Raw genomic sequence first — 15,324 nt, 5'->3', positions numbered from 1 at the left:
TCTAGCATGATACAAGTCCGTGGAGGAGGGAAAAATCAAAACAAAATCAAAAGATACGAAAGCCCGAAAGATGCGAAAGAAGAGAAGAAAACTGGTTTCTAGCCAACATGGCGTATGAGTAATATTCGAATAAGAACACTGGTTCAATAGTAAGCACCGAAGTCAGCCTTATCAAGCTTATTATTATTTATATTAAAAGCAATTCCCAGAATTGTTTAAAGTAATAGACAATCTAAGCAAACAGCAGGCGGCGCAGCTGTTCGGACAATCAAGATGAGTATATGTAGTCGACACTAAATACCCTGGCATTCTGCATCTGTGTTGGGGCAATTGCAATGCTTTGGCCAGCTACAATCACAATGGAAAAATTACAAAAAAACTGCAAAAAAAAACAGAAATACTACAGAAACCTAATGTTTTGTTTTTTCGTAAGCAACTCGGAGTGGTGCAACAACAACTGAGCTGCAGCCAACCACTTTGAAGTCGGGGAGCAAGTTATACGAGGTCTACTCTGGTTGTTAATTTATGTATGTATGTATGTGCTGGTGTTGGCGGAGTTGTGCGAGTACCTTTAATTTTTAGTGTGTCGCGAGAGCTTTTTCCACACTCCACACTATATATTTATGTATGTATATGTATGTATACCCTGCATATGAGTGGGGCATTTCGCTGGCTTCGCATTTAGCCTGGCATTCACCTATATGGTTCTGCTTCTGAACCGCATTAGCTGCTTCTAATTGATGGAATGCGTGGCGAATCGATTTGGTAAAACAGCGCTCAGCCAACAAAAGAACCTATAAATAGCTGTGTGTGTACACAAGTCATTAAATCATTATATCATTTAATATGATTTTATTTTTAAATTCAATTTAATTCGCATTCGGCTAATTGCTCAGCGTCAACGCACAATCACGTGTGTAGCTCAATTGTAGGGTCCACAGCAGCCGAGAGCTTTTTCTAAACCTAAGCTCGGCTTGCAAGCGGACAGTCTGCACTCGATTAAGTGGATTTCGTACTCGTTAAAATAAGGCATCATGTTATTTATTTAAATATATACAGCTTTCTATAATATATATATATATCCTGAAAGCAAACTCTTTGTTATATGTTTTTCTCAAGAAGTAAACAATAACTTGAATATTTTTGGTTTTGAATGCATGAGTGAGTGATTACTGTGCCCTCATGGATAAGCTGTCAGTGTATGAGTAAGCCAGCCAGCTTGAGCCGCTTCAGTGTGTTATTGTTGATCTTTTTTGTTGTGTTTTTTAGTTTAACTTTTGTTTTTCGTTCGTTTTTTTCAGCTTCGTGTTGATCGTGCAGCTGTCTCTGTCTGCTACAGTCTACCTATGTGTGTGTGTGTGTGAGTGAGTGTGGCAGTGTGTGTGTGACCGCTCTGCCGCAGTCACCGTCGCCGTCGCAGTCGCAGTCGCAGTCGCCGAGTGAAAAAAGTTTTAAATCTGGTAGACAAATCTGAAACGAAACGCGTTTGTGGCTTCAGACGGCGAGTGGCAGTCGTACAACAAAGACGTAGTAATCCAAAGTTTCCAGAGGCCCAAAAGTCCCCCTGCTGAAAAGTTGGTCAGGCAACTTTTTCAAACCAACCGAGACCGCTGAAAAATAAATCGTACAACGCAAAACTCCTCTTACTTTTTGTCGAATTTTTGGAAAATCCTCTACGTAAGTGCAGGATACTAAATGCATGACTCTGCGATATAAAACTAAAGCAAGTGAAAAGTGTTTAAAAGAAAGTGTAGAAAACTGTGCCTACGAAACTTAAATACGAACTGTTATTGCCCTCAGTTATCCTTGCTTGGATTTTGCATGTCAGGACTTCGATTTCGAGTTTGCCGAGAGTTAACCGATTGTTCCCCATATTTTGTAGTGCTATATAGATGACCGAGAAGGATACCGTCTCGATGGCTACCGTGCAAATGAAGCCCGACTATGCGGCTAGCGAGGTCTACAGCACCGCCAGCGAACCGCCACCGGTGAGTACAGTGAAGCCTGGAGTTGCCAGACTCGATCTCTTTGGGTGTGACAAGTGGCGAAACTAATTACTGCCAGATACATACGAATGGCGATGATTATGGTTTTGCACCGAGAAAATTACAAAATATTAGATTAGGCGATTAATATTTCTGCCCAGTTTGTATTAGTTTATTAATGGTAATTTAAATGACATTATGAAAGTGATCAGCATTTTTAGTCTGCGCTAAACTAAGTATTTGAGTTCAACTGACCCGTTGAGCGCTGATTGGCCGGCGGCCAAGTGGGTTAGAAAATGCCAGGGTCACCCTTTGACGTATTGCATCCGCTGGCGGACGGACCACAGAGCGTATGCGCAATGCGGACTTTTTCTGCAAGTAGCTGCAAACGTGAGCTGCATTTTCACCAGATCAGTCTGCACTGCATGCATAAGCAATTTGCAAATGCCCCGCCATTAATGTGCAATTTCAAAAATTATTATTATTGTCTGACAGCCGAGAGGGAATCGCATCGCATGCAACGTGATCGGCTTCGACAATTGTCTGCGACTTGACATTTCCCTCAAATAGGCCATAGTATCGTTCGTATCTGCAAGATACAAGATATATCCGTACCTACCTATACCTACCTGCATATTTCTTTCTTAGCAAGGTGTGAATGGATCTGTGTATCCGATATGGTTGGACAAATAGAAATCCGCCCGTTCCGAATCTCGAAGAGCTCTAATGCCATAGTCACGACACGCTAATAACGCAAAGCCTAAGCAAATACCATATCTATACAGACTGCGCCACCAGCGCCGAGTACTTTGACTTGTTCAACTTGTTTTCCCAACCATACCATACACCATATTTATTTATTTATATGCATAAATACGAGTATATAAATCTATTAGATCTCAGGGTGCAATGGTGTTTGTGTGGGTTGAATTCAAATACAAATTTGCATAAATTGCACCGTACATTTTGCATTTGGCATTCAACAGTCAGCATCCGCATCAGCCATAAATGATTTGTTCGGTTCCATTCACGCGAGGGTTTTCCCCTCCCATTATTATCGCCTTGCCAGCGGTACAGTGAAAGCAATAAGTTATCTAACAGGCTCAATTTCAGTGCCCACTTCCACTGACCCAAAGCAAAAAAGCGTCAAACCTGATTGGCTAAGGTACACTCACTTGATTTATAGGGTATATAACATTTAGTGAAAATATAAAACACATAAAATACATTTTTCATCAGATACACTGTTTATGGAAAATGAAAATGATTTATTTGAATAATTACCTGTTTTTGTTGAATTTTTAAACGCCTAATGACTGTAAAACCAAGCCATTACAAAAACCATTAGGGATAGCACTCAATGCTCTTGAAATGTGTTAAAGTAATTATCATTAATAAATGCTGAATATAAAAATAAACTAGAATTACCTTTATGATGTTCTACTACTTGACAATAAAGCTAACTACGATTACTTTCAGTGACTTGATGGTGACTTTAAAGAGCCAATAGTATGACCTTTCTAATAACTGAGTCCATCAATCAATGAGTTACTTAATACGTCAATAGCTCTGTCTTAGCCTTCACAATCGACCCTTGGCCAAAAGCTTTCCCTTTTGTGCAGTGTTTACCTTTAAGCCATATGTGTTAGGTTTTCACCTCAAGTATTATTAAGCGACCCCACACAGATGCAGTACAATCTCATTAACTTTTTGTCTTTTCTTGTTTTTATGTACTGTGTGTGTGTGCACAACACTCGAAACAAACTCGAAACCACAAAAATCGTTTTTCTTTCGTGTTTGGCTGAAAAATGTGAATGCAAAAAACCGAAACCCAAACCAAACCCAAACCATTCCCGAAACCGTGATTGACAATATGAAATTTTCTCTATTCCCCCGCACTCGCCACCACACAAAAAACCAACACTCAAAACCAACCACAGATGGGATTTTTTAACTTTAATCATCAGGTTTGTCGCTCAAGTCTTTTGTCTGCACAAAAATCTTCACAAAAAAAGTAAAAACACACAATAAGCAAAAAAATTAAAACCTCATCAAGTAGAGTAGTGTAGAGTAGAGTAAACTAGAGTGCCAGGCGATCCATTCACTTCCACTTCACTTTGCCTGGTGTTGATGATGATGATCACTCACTCATTTCGATCGCAGAGCTCACTCACAATTCACTTTCGCAACTGCATTTTGGGGCCACGCCAGCCACGCACGTAAAGGTGTTAACAAAAAACATTGCACATTTCGAAAAAAAATAAGAAAAAGATATAGATATAACCGAGAAAGAGCAGAAAAAGCGGCCTCACCTGACTGCACCCACACTTAAGACACTTCGTCTTCAGTTTTCTCTTGGGCTTGCCACTTCCTCAATTTTGCGGAGGGTTTCCTGTTGCGCAACCAAAGGCAAAAAGGCAACCAAATGCGGAATTCGTTTTAGCTAGCCTAACATTTTCGTGGATATTCCCAATGCTGCGGCTTTTTGCATCCACTTGTAAATTTTTGCACCTTACGCGGAAAGCAATTTATTGAGCATATTAGTCACGGCTTCACTCTGCTGGCGAGGCAAATATTTGCGATGATCTAAGGCGTAGTTTAGTCGATTAAGGCACTTGCCAAAATCTTAAATGCCTTTAACAATCACTTATTGTTCATTACCTTGGGCTTCATCTTTCAGCTGACTGTTCAGCTTTTTAGTGATTAATCACCAGCCACCTCTGTCACCTGGAAACTCTCCTACTTTCGTATTACAGCACTTAAAACCCATTGATAATAAAACATTAATAAAATTGCATGCCCCATCTTAAAACAGTCTCAACTGAAGTAACCCTTTCACGTTTTTTGTAAATAAGTTATAAGCACTTATGCACCCAGCACTTCTTTGAAATTCTATACAACTTCAACGTTTTGAAGGGGAAAACGCGCTTGGCCACGTTAAGTTGTATTTTGTGGAGTAAGGTCGTCGCTTTTACCTGACCCCCAAAAAAAACAAACCGACACACAGAGAGGTCATAGGCAAATGAGCACGTAGAAATATTAAATTGCATACAAAAAACAAAAACTAAATATTTATGTTCATTGACAAAAACCGAAAGCTAATGTGATTTTCTGTACTTTTCTAGGCCTACAAGCGCCAGGCGAATTCGGTGAAAATTGCCAAGATCACCGCCTTCACCATCATCGTGTCAGCCTTCATCCTGGGATCCTTCATCCTGGCCTCCTCCTATCTGCAGGCCAAGGCCTCCTGCGATCAGGTGCAGGCCCTCGATTCGGTGCTGGAAAAGGAGCTAATGCTCGAAACTCTGCAGCAGGTGGGCAAGGTAAGTGGAAAACATACTAGTATGTGTTCAACCTGATATGCCAATCTGTACAATCCGTTGTGCTTCAATGGTCCGTTGCTATGGCAGATTAGTATCGTGCTCGGGCTCTGAATTTGAAAATTATAGAGTTGGCTAATAATGGCTCGCATCGTTCCACTGCACACGCTACGGATTTGAGTCAACTGCCAACTCCCAACTGCCGAAAAAAAAAGTTCGAATATTAAGCAAAATTAAATATAATTACCGGAAAATGTTGCTATAATCTGTGGTAGCCGAAAAATGTTCCCCCTTCGTGTGGACCTGCTGTAATTTCCCTCAAAATGCTGTTGACTGCACGCGCTATTAGTTCCGTGGGACCGCAGACTTTCGACAGCCACTGTATGGGGTGTGTGTATACAAGAAATGTGATATGAGCAATACACATGTTAGGTATATTAGCTAAAATCGTAACCAGAGCTTCTCATTAGCTAGAAATTTCATTTGAAACCAAATGGAAACCGCTGAATGAGTATTAACTGGAATTAAACAGTTTTTTAGTGAAATAAATCAGCCTGAATATTTTCCTATAATTATAAACAAATTACCAACTTGGCATTTCTGTGTGGAAAGTAAATTACTTTTCTCTTAACGTGCAATATCTGTAAATCACTTGGACGATTATTGGGAAATATCGATTTGCAGTAAAACTAAACGTTTCCTAGTCATTTGCTTATACAAAAATATTGCCACATAACTGCCAATTCAATCAAAAGTGATTGAATAAGCACCTCTAAAGCAATTTCGCATATTCACATGTGCATAATAGCGAAAAAAAACTTCAATTGTGTGCTTCCTTGAGAAATTTCACGCATGTAACCAAAACCAAATGGCTGTTATAAAAAAAAAAGAGTAACAACTTTATAGACACAACTTTAAGACAGTGGATATAAAATAGCTGATTGATGATTGGATGACTGGACGGGGAGCGTAATTCAAAGTTAATGACTGGCGGTCCAATCATTTGCATTCGTGTCATCAATAACCAATTAGCCGCTATGGAAAGTGCAAAATGAAACAAATTATGCACCTACTACTACTATAGCATATAGCTTATAATGCTGTGATCAGGTTATTCAACCCGATGTGCAGATGGCTTATGTAAACGAATGAGCGAACAAACGAATCAGCGAATGCAACGATAAATTCAATCAAGCGAAATTCCCATAATTTGACGCTTAAGTGGACACCAAAATGGTGGAGTTCGCCTTTGGAGCTCGCAGCTTGCGACATAATAACCAGAGAGCAAACAATTGCGAATCAAATGCCAGACGAAGTGAAAGCAGCATTCGGTAGTAACAAAACATGTTGCAAGCCACATACATAGAGCTACAACAAAAATCCACTGAAGCGGGCGTGGGCGCAGCAATTGTTGCTGCTGCTGCTGCTGTTGCTGCTGTTGTTGCTGCTGCTGTTGATGCTGCTGCTGTTGCTGCTGCTGATGTTGCTGCTGGGGCATCCAAAATGCCAGAGATCATCAGCTGAAAGAGCAGCTGCCACTAGGGATGGTCGGAAAATCGTGAAAGTGATTTTTTCCCAATGCAACTTCCCCGGTTGAAATGAATGCAATTGTTATGTGAGCACCCCAAAAAAAAAAGCCAAACCCTCTAAAAACTATACCTTTTTATAAAGCCTCATTACTGAAGCATATGCTCCCAATTATTTTGATTGTGCGGCGATTTAATGGATAAGAGTGAAAGCTGCCAATAACGGCCATCGTAATGACCCATTGTCTACACTACTCTATAACTTAAAATCGAATACTATTTTATTTAATTAGATACTCAAGGCTAACGACTTCGATACACAAATATTGTTAAATAATTAGCCCTTAGCTCAAAAACATTTGCAATCATTACACCACATTAACTAAACAATAATAGTAGACTTTGTGGTCAGTTTAGTAACTTTGGTTTTTAGCTTAGTTACTATGGGATGCGTCTACACTAAAACAAAGCAGAAGTAATCCATTAAAGAGATTTGGGTTTTCTTAAGCATCACTTTGGCTCCTTAAGAGCTCGAAATGATGTCAATGCACTTGCAGCTTAAAAGCCTCTCCCTCTTAATGCTTATTTCCCAGAATCCAAATAAAGTTAATAAATCCTCCACCTCAAAAATGCGATTTCGTACACCAACGTTGATATCGCCTGCTGATGAAGATCTTCTCACGTGGCCATCGCTTGCAACAGCCGTTCCATAATGCAATTTTGCTGTCATTTCGGTGTTTTGCTGTTGTTTTTAATTTTTTTGGTGGATTTCTTTTGCCGGCTGGCGCCGCTTGGTACCGACCGAAATCCAAAAAAATAAGCAACCGAACAACCTTTCGGGCAAACATCCCAAGCATCCAGCCAAAAAGCCATCAGCAGACCGAGAGACCAAAGACCGAAGACCGAAGACCAAAGACCGGGGTTCCATTGTGGTTTTGGCCATTGCCGTTGACTGTTTGCCATTTAAGGCGAGTTGCGCGCTTGAGTCTTTCGTTTTTCTCTGTTTGTCTCTCGCACTTTGTTTGTGTGTGTGTGTGTTTTTTCTTTTGGGGACAAAGCAAATGCTTTTTGGCCTGACGATTATGTAATGTACCGACATACAGGCAGACTGGCAGCCAGCATATAGGTAAATGTAATTTATCTGCTGTTGTGCAAAATCGTTTGGCACTTGGACAAACGTCGACGACGACGGGCAGAAGAAAAACTTATTATGCTGGCTAAGCAAATGGATTTTTTTTTATGGATGATTTCCCTAAAGAAATTGCCATGAGCCGCCTCTAGAATTACAATTGCAGCCGGCGACTGACGCACGTCACTCACACGGGGCTATAAATAAAAGTTTTTGCAAATTAAATGCCTACCGACTTTGGAGGGCTGTCAGTCATTTTAATTGCACAGAGAGCATTCAATTTGTAATCATTTAATTGTCATCTTAATGCGACTCGAGTCGATTCCCCACATGTCCCGCACAATAAACAAATTAGGGGCAGACAAATGTTCTCTTTGTATTCTAATAGATCTTATCTCCAGACGCGCCTGGCCTTGAAATTCAACTACGAATGCAAAAAATAAACAATCAAATCGAGCGAACTTGTTTGCTGAACTGGTTGGGCTTGGTTTCGATTTCAATTTTTTTTTTTAAAGGCTGTTTTCCTCTCTTACACATATGATTTTAAAGTGAAATTTACGGATTGTGTGTCACCTGGCCTGGGAGCACATGACTCAAGATTGACTCAGTTTTTGGTCCATTTTGCATACGGACTGGTTTTTGTTGACGATCTGCGGCTTTTCTGAGAAAAGGAAATTTCGTTAAATTTAACAGGAAAGTTTTTATGGCTTAGAAATACTTTTTTATATGTATATTAATAGCAACATACAAATCTCTCTTTCTGGCCTTCCACAGTCGGTTCTAGCTCTTAAAAGTGAAGGGCAGACTTCCTGATTAAATAATGTTTAGAGCATCTTCAAAACTAAATATATATCTCAAGCAACTAGAGGAAATCCGAAGAGAACTCGTCTCAGTTCAATGTCAACCTCTTTTGTCAAGTACACGGTGACCTGCAAAATAAGCCATCCATCCAAACCGGATATATAATACATTATCCACATCACCTCCATCCTCCATCCCGCTTGGAATCCGCCCAACTCCCAACTCCCCCTCATTCGTGGCTGGCCATTAATGAGAGTCATATAATTTAAATTTATTTTTCGTTTGTTTACTTCTCTGGCCATTGTGGCCGGGCATGAATTCTGCTTAGCCACGATCCACTCGGGTACAAAACGCAGATATAGCCATTTGTTTGGCTGTGCGACTGTGTGATTGTGTGATTATGTAATTTCGTGGCTGTTTCGCTGTTTCGTTTAGACTTCTCGAGCCGCGGCTACAACGAGCTTACTCCGATGGCATTTTACTTTTGGTTTCGCTCGTATGTAGGTTGGGGTCACATCTCCGCCGGGCAATTGACTGCGATGACTGCCACCGGGTCTCTGCCCCTCATTGTTGCGAGCACGAAGAGCTGGCAAGTAGCTCGGCAAACAAAAACTAGTCAAGAAAATAACGAAAAACCAACCTTAAGCCAGACACTCAGTTTCAGTTGACGGCCCAAAGAAAATAACTTTGTCAATTTTACGACAAAACGCTGGTAAATTGGGGGAAACAAAATCAAGCAACATGATCTAAGACCGAAAATTGGGGGTCGGTAATATATGTTTGCTTGGGGGAATGACGCAAGCAAAGCAAAATATATAACCTGTGATATATCAACAATTTTTGATTTATAAAAACTAAGATCTAAGATATCATAAGCCAAACTCCAATATTTTATAAAATATTACAATATATTTTCCGTATTTTTAGGAACTTCCCCGTGCTGAGCCTCTGCTGGGAGGAGCTGCTGGATCTGCCGATGACTCCGAACTGCAGAGCCTGGAGCCGGAAAGTCGCAAGACTGAGGCCACCCAGGACGCCGAGGAGCACTCCGACAAGGACAACTCCTACTCCGACAGCGATGAGACCGATGAGCTGCAGAAGTTCCCCGGCAAGATGCCACTCGAGCTGGACTTGAGTGACCTGGCTGCCGCCATTCTGCGCAACAACAAGAAGTAAGCTAGATTATTGAATTTAAAATTAAATTTAACTTTGAGTTCAGTAAATACCATTTTTTTGTATTGCCAATTCCTATGTGCCTATTAAACCTTTCTGTCTCACAACAGATCTCGCATGAACTGTGTGGTGGAGCGCAAGCACGCCGAGGAGATTGTCGACTCGCCCTCGAAGACGGTGGCCCTGCCCTTCGGAGTCAACCTGACCACGGATCCCAAGAAGGCCCGCATCACCGGCGAGCGCATCTCGATCTTCTGCGACGGCGGCGACGACAAGGACAAGGAGGAGAAGGAGGCCAAGCGCCAGCGCGAGCAGGAGGAGGAGGATTCTGATGAGGATGCCGAGCCACTGAGGCCCATGTTCATCCCGTTCCAGCGAGTGCCCATTCCCTTCGGACGCATTCCCGACCAGATGCCGCTGACCCATATGCCCCAGAGAATGATGCCGCCAGCCATGCAGATGCAACAGCAATTGCCCCAGCAGCAACAGCAGGGACCCTTCATCATCCGCCAGCTGCCTCCTCCATTCCAGCACCTGCCCATGCGTCCTCCCATGCCACCCCAGGTGATGCAGGCTCCTCGCATGGAGTCCTCCGAGGAGATGCAAATGCCCAAGGTCCAGACCGTGCGCATTCACATGCAGCAGATCCCCTTCCGTGAGATCCATGTGGCCGATGATGTGCCCGTCCAGATTCCCGCCCAGCAGCAGCGTCAGGAGATGCAGCACCGCCAGGAGATGCAGCAGCGCCAGGAGATGCAGCAGCGTCATGAGATGCAGCAGCGCCAGGAGATGCAGCAGCAGCAGGAGATGCAGCAGCGTCATGAGATGCAGCAGCGCCAGGAGCAGCGCGAGATCCCCCAGATTCAAATCCAGCCCATGCCCTTCGGAATGGCTCTGCAGCGTGTTGGCATCACCGCCGACGATCTGAGGAACATTCAGCGCATGGCCGAGGATCGCATCACCGACGAGCTGCGTCGCCTCGCCGCCGAGGAGGGTGCGGAATCCAGTGAGAGCAGTGATGAAGACGTCTCCAACTCCGCCGAGCAGGCCACCACCGAGGCCCAGACCACGGTGCCCCAGCAGCAGCAGACCGCTCAGCCCGAACAGCAGCAACAGGAGGAGCAGCACCAGGAAGTCAGCCAGGAGCGACAGGAGCAGCAGCAGGTGCCCCAGATGCGCATCCAGCGCTTGATCCTGCAGCCTCTGCCTGAGCAGCCCCGTGACACCATGACCCCGCCCATGCCCGACCAGCCCCAGCAGCTGCCCTTCGGCCGCATGGTCTACGGACGCAGTCTGGCCCAGCCCGTCCGCATCCCGGTGCCCATGATGCAGGCCATGGAGGGAGGAGCTGCTGCCCCCGAAGAGTCCCAGCGACCACACTGTGAGTAGACCTTGGCACCTTTTAGGATAAGAAGTCATATGGGTGGGTTCCTTATGGTACTTCATTGACAGCCGAAGATAATGATGTTTATTAATGCAGTTCATAGTCAATTTCTTATCTTAAGTTCTTATCTTTTCCTTATCTATTCCCTACCTTTGTCCAGCTGATAATTGAATACTTTGTACTTCCAGTCGTCCAGCCTCGTTCCGTTTAAGTAACAAGAAGACCACGCCTGTGATTGCTGCTGTGCGAATCGAATCTCGACGAGAGGGTAGACCGAGAGGAACTAGGAGAAGGAGTCATCATGTACCCAACTAAAACCCGAAGAATCTTAGATTGTAACCGAATCGTCTCGATTTGTTTTGTAATTAAAGCAGCTTAAAAGAAAAAGTAAAAAAACCAAAACTAATCAACAAGTTTTAAACATGCCTTTCCACCCGATTTTGGCCTTCTTCTAAAAGCGTATGCTCTATATATCATTTTTGTATATTTTATATTAATGCGTGTATAACATTCCAAACAACAACAACAACAACACAGAAAGCAATCTCCTGTGAAAAAGAAAATTGTGAAAGTTTTCCAAGTATTTTTCTTTCAGTTTTTTGAATTGTCTACAGTTTTGTTTTTCACATACACACAAATAAATCCGATGGAAATTTTTGTACATAAATTATTATCGTATTTTTAATGAATTAAAAATAATTGTCTCGTGTAGTTGTTAGTAAATTAAGAACGAAGATAAAGCTGATCTGATCTTGATATAATCAAATTCCAAAACCAACGACAGCGAAGAGAAATTTGTACATTATATATGAACATATATACTATATACACACTCACATTTTGAAGCGAATAAAATTGTGGATAATTGGAAATCAAATAAAAGGTGTACTTTATTTGCCTGTGGGATCTATAACTACAAAAATGATTCGAAAGGTTTAACTGGATATATTTAAAAAACACCGATTTATGAGTAACAGTCCCCGCAATTATAAAAACATTTAAACAACAAGCAAGTTAAGATGTTTACCATTATTTAAATTTTATTTCATTACATCTACCACACTTTCCACTTTTTAGATACCGCTCAAATCATACAAATTCGCAAAAATCGAACAATATTATTTGTATAAGTTAGAATCGCCCGCATTTTTCTCTTTTTTACATATTTGTGCTTGTCTCTCGTTTACAGTTTATGTATATAATATATATTTTAATCAGTGTAAGTTATATGCTTGTATATACAGTTTTTGCACGTGCACACGACAGGGTAATTACAACCGATGTCAGCAGCTTCCGTTGGCTCAGCAAGGATGCGCAGAGAATTTGTGGTTTGCCTTAATTTTCTTTACAATTACGTTTTGTATAATGTATTTATATATATATATAACATATATGACTAATCGTAAGTTGCATTGACAAGTGGGGTAGATAGGGTATTTTTGATTTTAAGGGTTGGGCTTTTGGGTGGGGTGATGTACAATACGTTTTCGTAGCGCTCTTTTCGTTAAAACTAAATTCGTCTAAGCCTTAAAAATCAAAACACGCTTGAATACAATTACATTTCATAACCAAAAGAATTATGAAGGAAACATACACGGAGCTGGAAATAATGCAATGGGCCTACTAGACACACAATCTTTGTTCCTGGTCGGACTCACTCATCACTTGTATCACTGATCACTTGATTTCACCGATTTGGTCAAGCTATCCTTAATCCCTTAACTCCGCCTGCTCTTCTGACTATATCCGATCTTCTAGGATGTAAAGCTGTAACAACGCGAACGTAATTCCGTAAAAAGGTAGTTATTATTAGCACTTTATCTTCGTTGACTATGACTACAGGGGGATCTTGTTTTGAGGGAGTGACCGATAAGCGGCCCAATGATGACCCTCTAGCCATTCTCACATTGATGGCCCTCGCAGTTGCCCCAAAAGATGCAGTTCCCGACGCCACTATAGCATATCAGAGATACGGCTGTGAGGAATACGAGGCTGCAGATGGTGCAGGGCTTTCGCTCCAGGAAGAATCCGACCAGGTAGAGGACTATAAACATCACGTGGGTTTCCATTAGGGCCGGATTTGTGGGTTTCGGTATCAGTAGTACGGGCAGCAGGCATTGTAGGCAATACATTCTGTGTGCGGTTGGGTGGGTGGGTGCGTTGTTGTTTCTATGTGGGATCTGGGTACTATTTGTGTGTGCGTTGACGTGGTCTTCCGCGCGGCCTGCAAGAGTCCCAAGGAAACCCCAGGGGGTCGAGGTTAGTCTTAATTGTTCTATAATTACTATCAATCGTAGTCCTGGGCAAAGACCACCAACGTCACCAGGCCACGGATCTGTTGTCCCAGGTCTGGCACTGGTCACCGCTCTCCGGGATTACCTCTAATTGGGCCTTCTGGCGCTGACCTCTCGTTTTTTTGGGTCGTTTAGGTGCTCGTTTGTTGTGAGTCGTTTAAAACCATCACATATTTACCGAAATTTACTTGTCTGGGCCTATCGGGCCCTATCGATATACCAATGTGGGTCTGCGAGGCAGTGTGACCAGCTGTCCGATTCTGAAGCGCTGAAACCGCTGGTTCCGCGGAATCAATGGAACCACTAAGAGCCGCCAATATTTGAATTCATCATTTATTTTATTTCTAAAAACGACAATCAATTTTAAAAAATTTTGTAGTAAGCAAAAGTAAACAAAAGTTAACTTAATAAAAGTAAAATGCAAAATACCGCTTAGATTTCAGATTATTTTCTTGAACAACAAAACATTACATCTTACTTTCTATTATGTACTATACATTATCTGTATCTTTCTTTTTCATTGGAAGTCGTTTTTTTGTGCACGCAATTAGTTTGCATCGATATGCATTTTACACCTAAACATAATACATGCAAGAATATTTATGTACACATGGAAAAACCGACATATGGCAGCGGTTGATACGTACAAAGTAATTTAATTATACATTCCAGTATAGGATATTATCATATATCGAAGGATCAGTGGCCAGTGGTACCAGGAAAATCCATCCAATAAATCCAGCTAAGTAGAGAACAATGGCCACCACTCGTCGCCAGAGATCCTGCTGCCACAGATCCTGCAGATCCGGCAGACCCATGTGGTTGCAAAACGCGTGCACCAAGATCGGAGCCACAACGTGACCAGTACGGGCAAATAGAAATGCGGAATAGAATCCAAACAGCGTGGTGTAGATGAACTGGAACAGTCCAATCAATAGGGCAGTGCTCAACTCCACTCCCAAGCTCAGGCGCTCGGCTATGTGATGCAAGTGGGCCACTCCAAAGAATAGTGGTGTTATGAAAACGGCGACCAGGGGCGAAAAGCTCTGCAGGATCAGGGGCATCATGCAGGCACGGAACACAAACTCCTCGCTCAGTGGCGCCATCACATGGTTGCGTACCCAGATGATGCTGCCAAATGATCCCCTCCAGTAGTCAAGATCTGGAATATAAATAATGCAGTGAGAAGGGATTGATAGGCAGAGGTGCTTTAACCAGTACCGAAGTAGGAGCGTACGGACTCGTTCTGCATGTTGACAAAGATGGGTCCCAGGAAGAGCAGCACCGTCAGGCTGTATGGTATCACAACTGCTTGCCATAAACCCTTCAAGCGCAAACCTAGCAGCGTAGGAAATGGTTCCCGACTGAGGAGCTCCGGCGATGAGAAGAAGTAGACGAAGAACGGAGCTACCAGCATCACCATGGACACACTGGCGAATCTTCTCTTAATCGTGGTTGGATGATCCCGGTTGTGCTTAGTGCTCCAAATGTAGAGGCTTCCCACGTACAGAACAGCCAGCACGAAGCAACAGGTCACCGAGGTGACTACCGGGATTTGGGGCAATGATTCGTGGACTACATTCTCGTCCATGGTGACTTCGGCTTCCGTCTCACTCAGATTTTTCATTCAAATTGTGTTATTCGTCATTCTTCTGTGACCATAAGCCGAAAAAAAAGTACACAATCGCAGCTGATTTTCAGCTGATTGCAGG

At 42.5% G+C, this 15,324-nt stretch overlaps 3 protein-coding genes across 4 annotated transcripts; 1 reads left to right on the top strand and 2 right to left on the bottom strand.

The window, feature by feature from the left end:
* Positions 1 to 1,480: 1,480 nt before the first annotated feature.
* Positions 1,481 to 12,195, top strand: LOC120448227 (putative mediator of RNA polymerase II transcription subunit 12). Of its 2 annotated transcripts, XM_039630123.2 has the most exons (7): positions 1,481 to 1,677; positions 1,883 to 1,988; positions 3,926 to 3,952; positions 5,111 to 5,308; positions 9,689 to 9,933; positions 10,045 to 11,315; positions 11,507 to 12,195. In XM_039630123.2, exons 2-7 carry the CDS (start codon positions 1,893 to 1,895, stop codon positions 11,527 to 11,529), a joined length of 1,860 nt encoding a protein of 619 aa, XP_039486057.1. In that variant the 5' UTR covers positions 1,481 to 1,677; positions 1,883 to 1,892; the 3' UTR covers positions 11,530 to 12,195. The 2 variants fall into 2 exon arrangements, with proteins under 2 accessions (XP_039486057.1, XP_039486059.1); XM_039630125.2 differs by lacking the exon at positions 3,926 to 3,952 and having other exon boundaries at positions 1,482 to 1,677.
* Positions 12,196 to 12,332: 137 nt separating this feature from the next.
* On the bottom strand, positions 12,333 to 13,853 carry LOC120449641 (bladder cancer-associated protein). Its single transcript, XM_039632234.2, has 2 exons — positions 13,698 to 13,853; positions 12,333 to 13,542 (listed from the first exon to the last, which is right to left on the bottom strand). Exon 2 carries the CDS (start codon positions 13,448 to 13,450, stop codon positions 13,211 to 13,213), a length of 240 nt encoding a protein of 79 aa, XP_039488168.1. The 5' UTR covers positions 13,451 to 13,542; positions 13,698 to 13,853; the 3' UTR covers positions 12,333 to 13,210.
* A 221-nt stretch (positions 13,854 to 14,074) lies between these two features.
* On the bottom strand, positions 14,075 to 15,315 carry LOC120449860 (CAAX prenyl protease 2). The gene is made up of 2 exons (XM_039632520.1): positions 14,834 to 15,315; positions 14,075 to 14,774 (listed from the first exon to the last, which is right to left on the bottom strand). Exons 1-2 carry the CDS (start codon positions 15,237 to 15,239, stop codon positions 14,272 to 14,274), a joined length of 909 nt encoding a protein of 302 aa, XP_039488454.1. The 5' UTR covers positions 15,240 to 15,315; the 3' UTR covers positions 14,075 to 14,271.
* Positions 15,316 to 15,324: the final 9 nt, after the last annotated feature.

This window comes from Drosophila santomea, chromosome 3L, assembly GCF_016746245.2.
Source record: "Drosophila santomea strain STO CAGO 1482 chromosome 3L, Prin_Dsan_1.1, whole genome shotgun sequence".
Classification (NCBI taxonomy): Eukaryota; Metazoa; Arthropoda; class Insecta; order Diptera; family Drosophilidae; genus Drosophila; species Drosophila santomea.
This window is presented reverse-complemented; position numbering and strand designations above follow the sequence as displayed.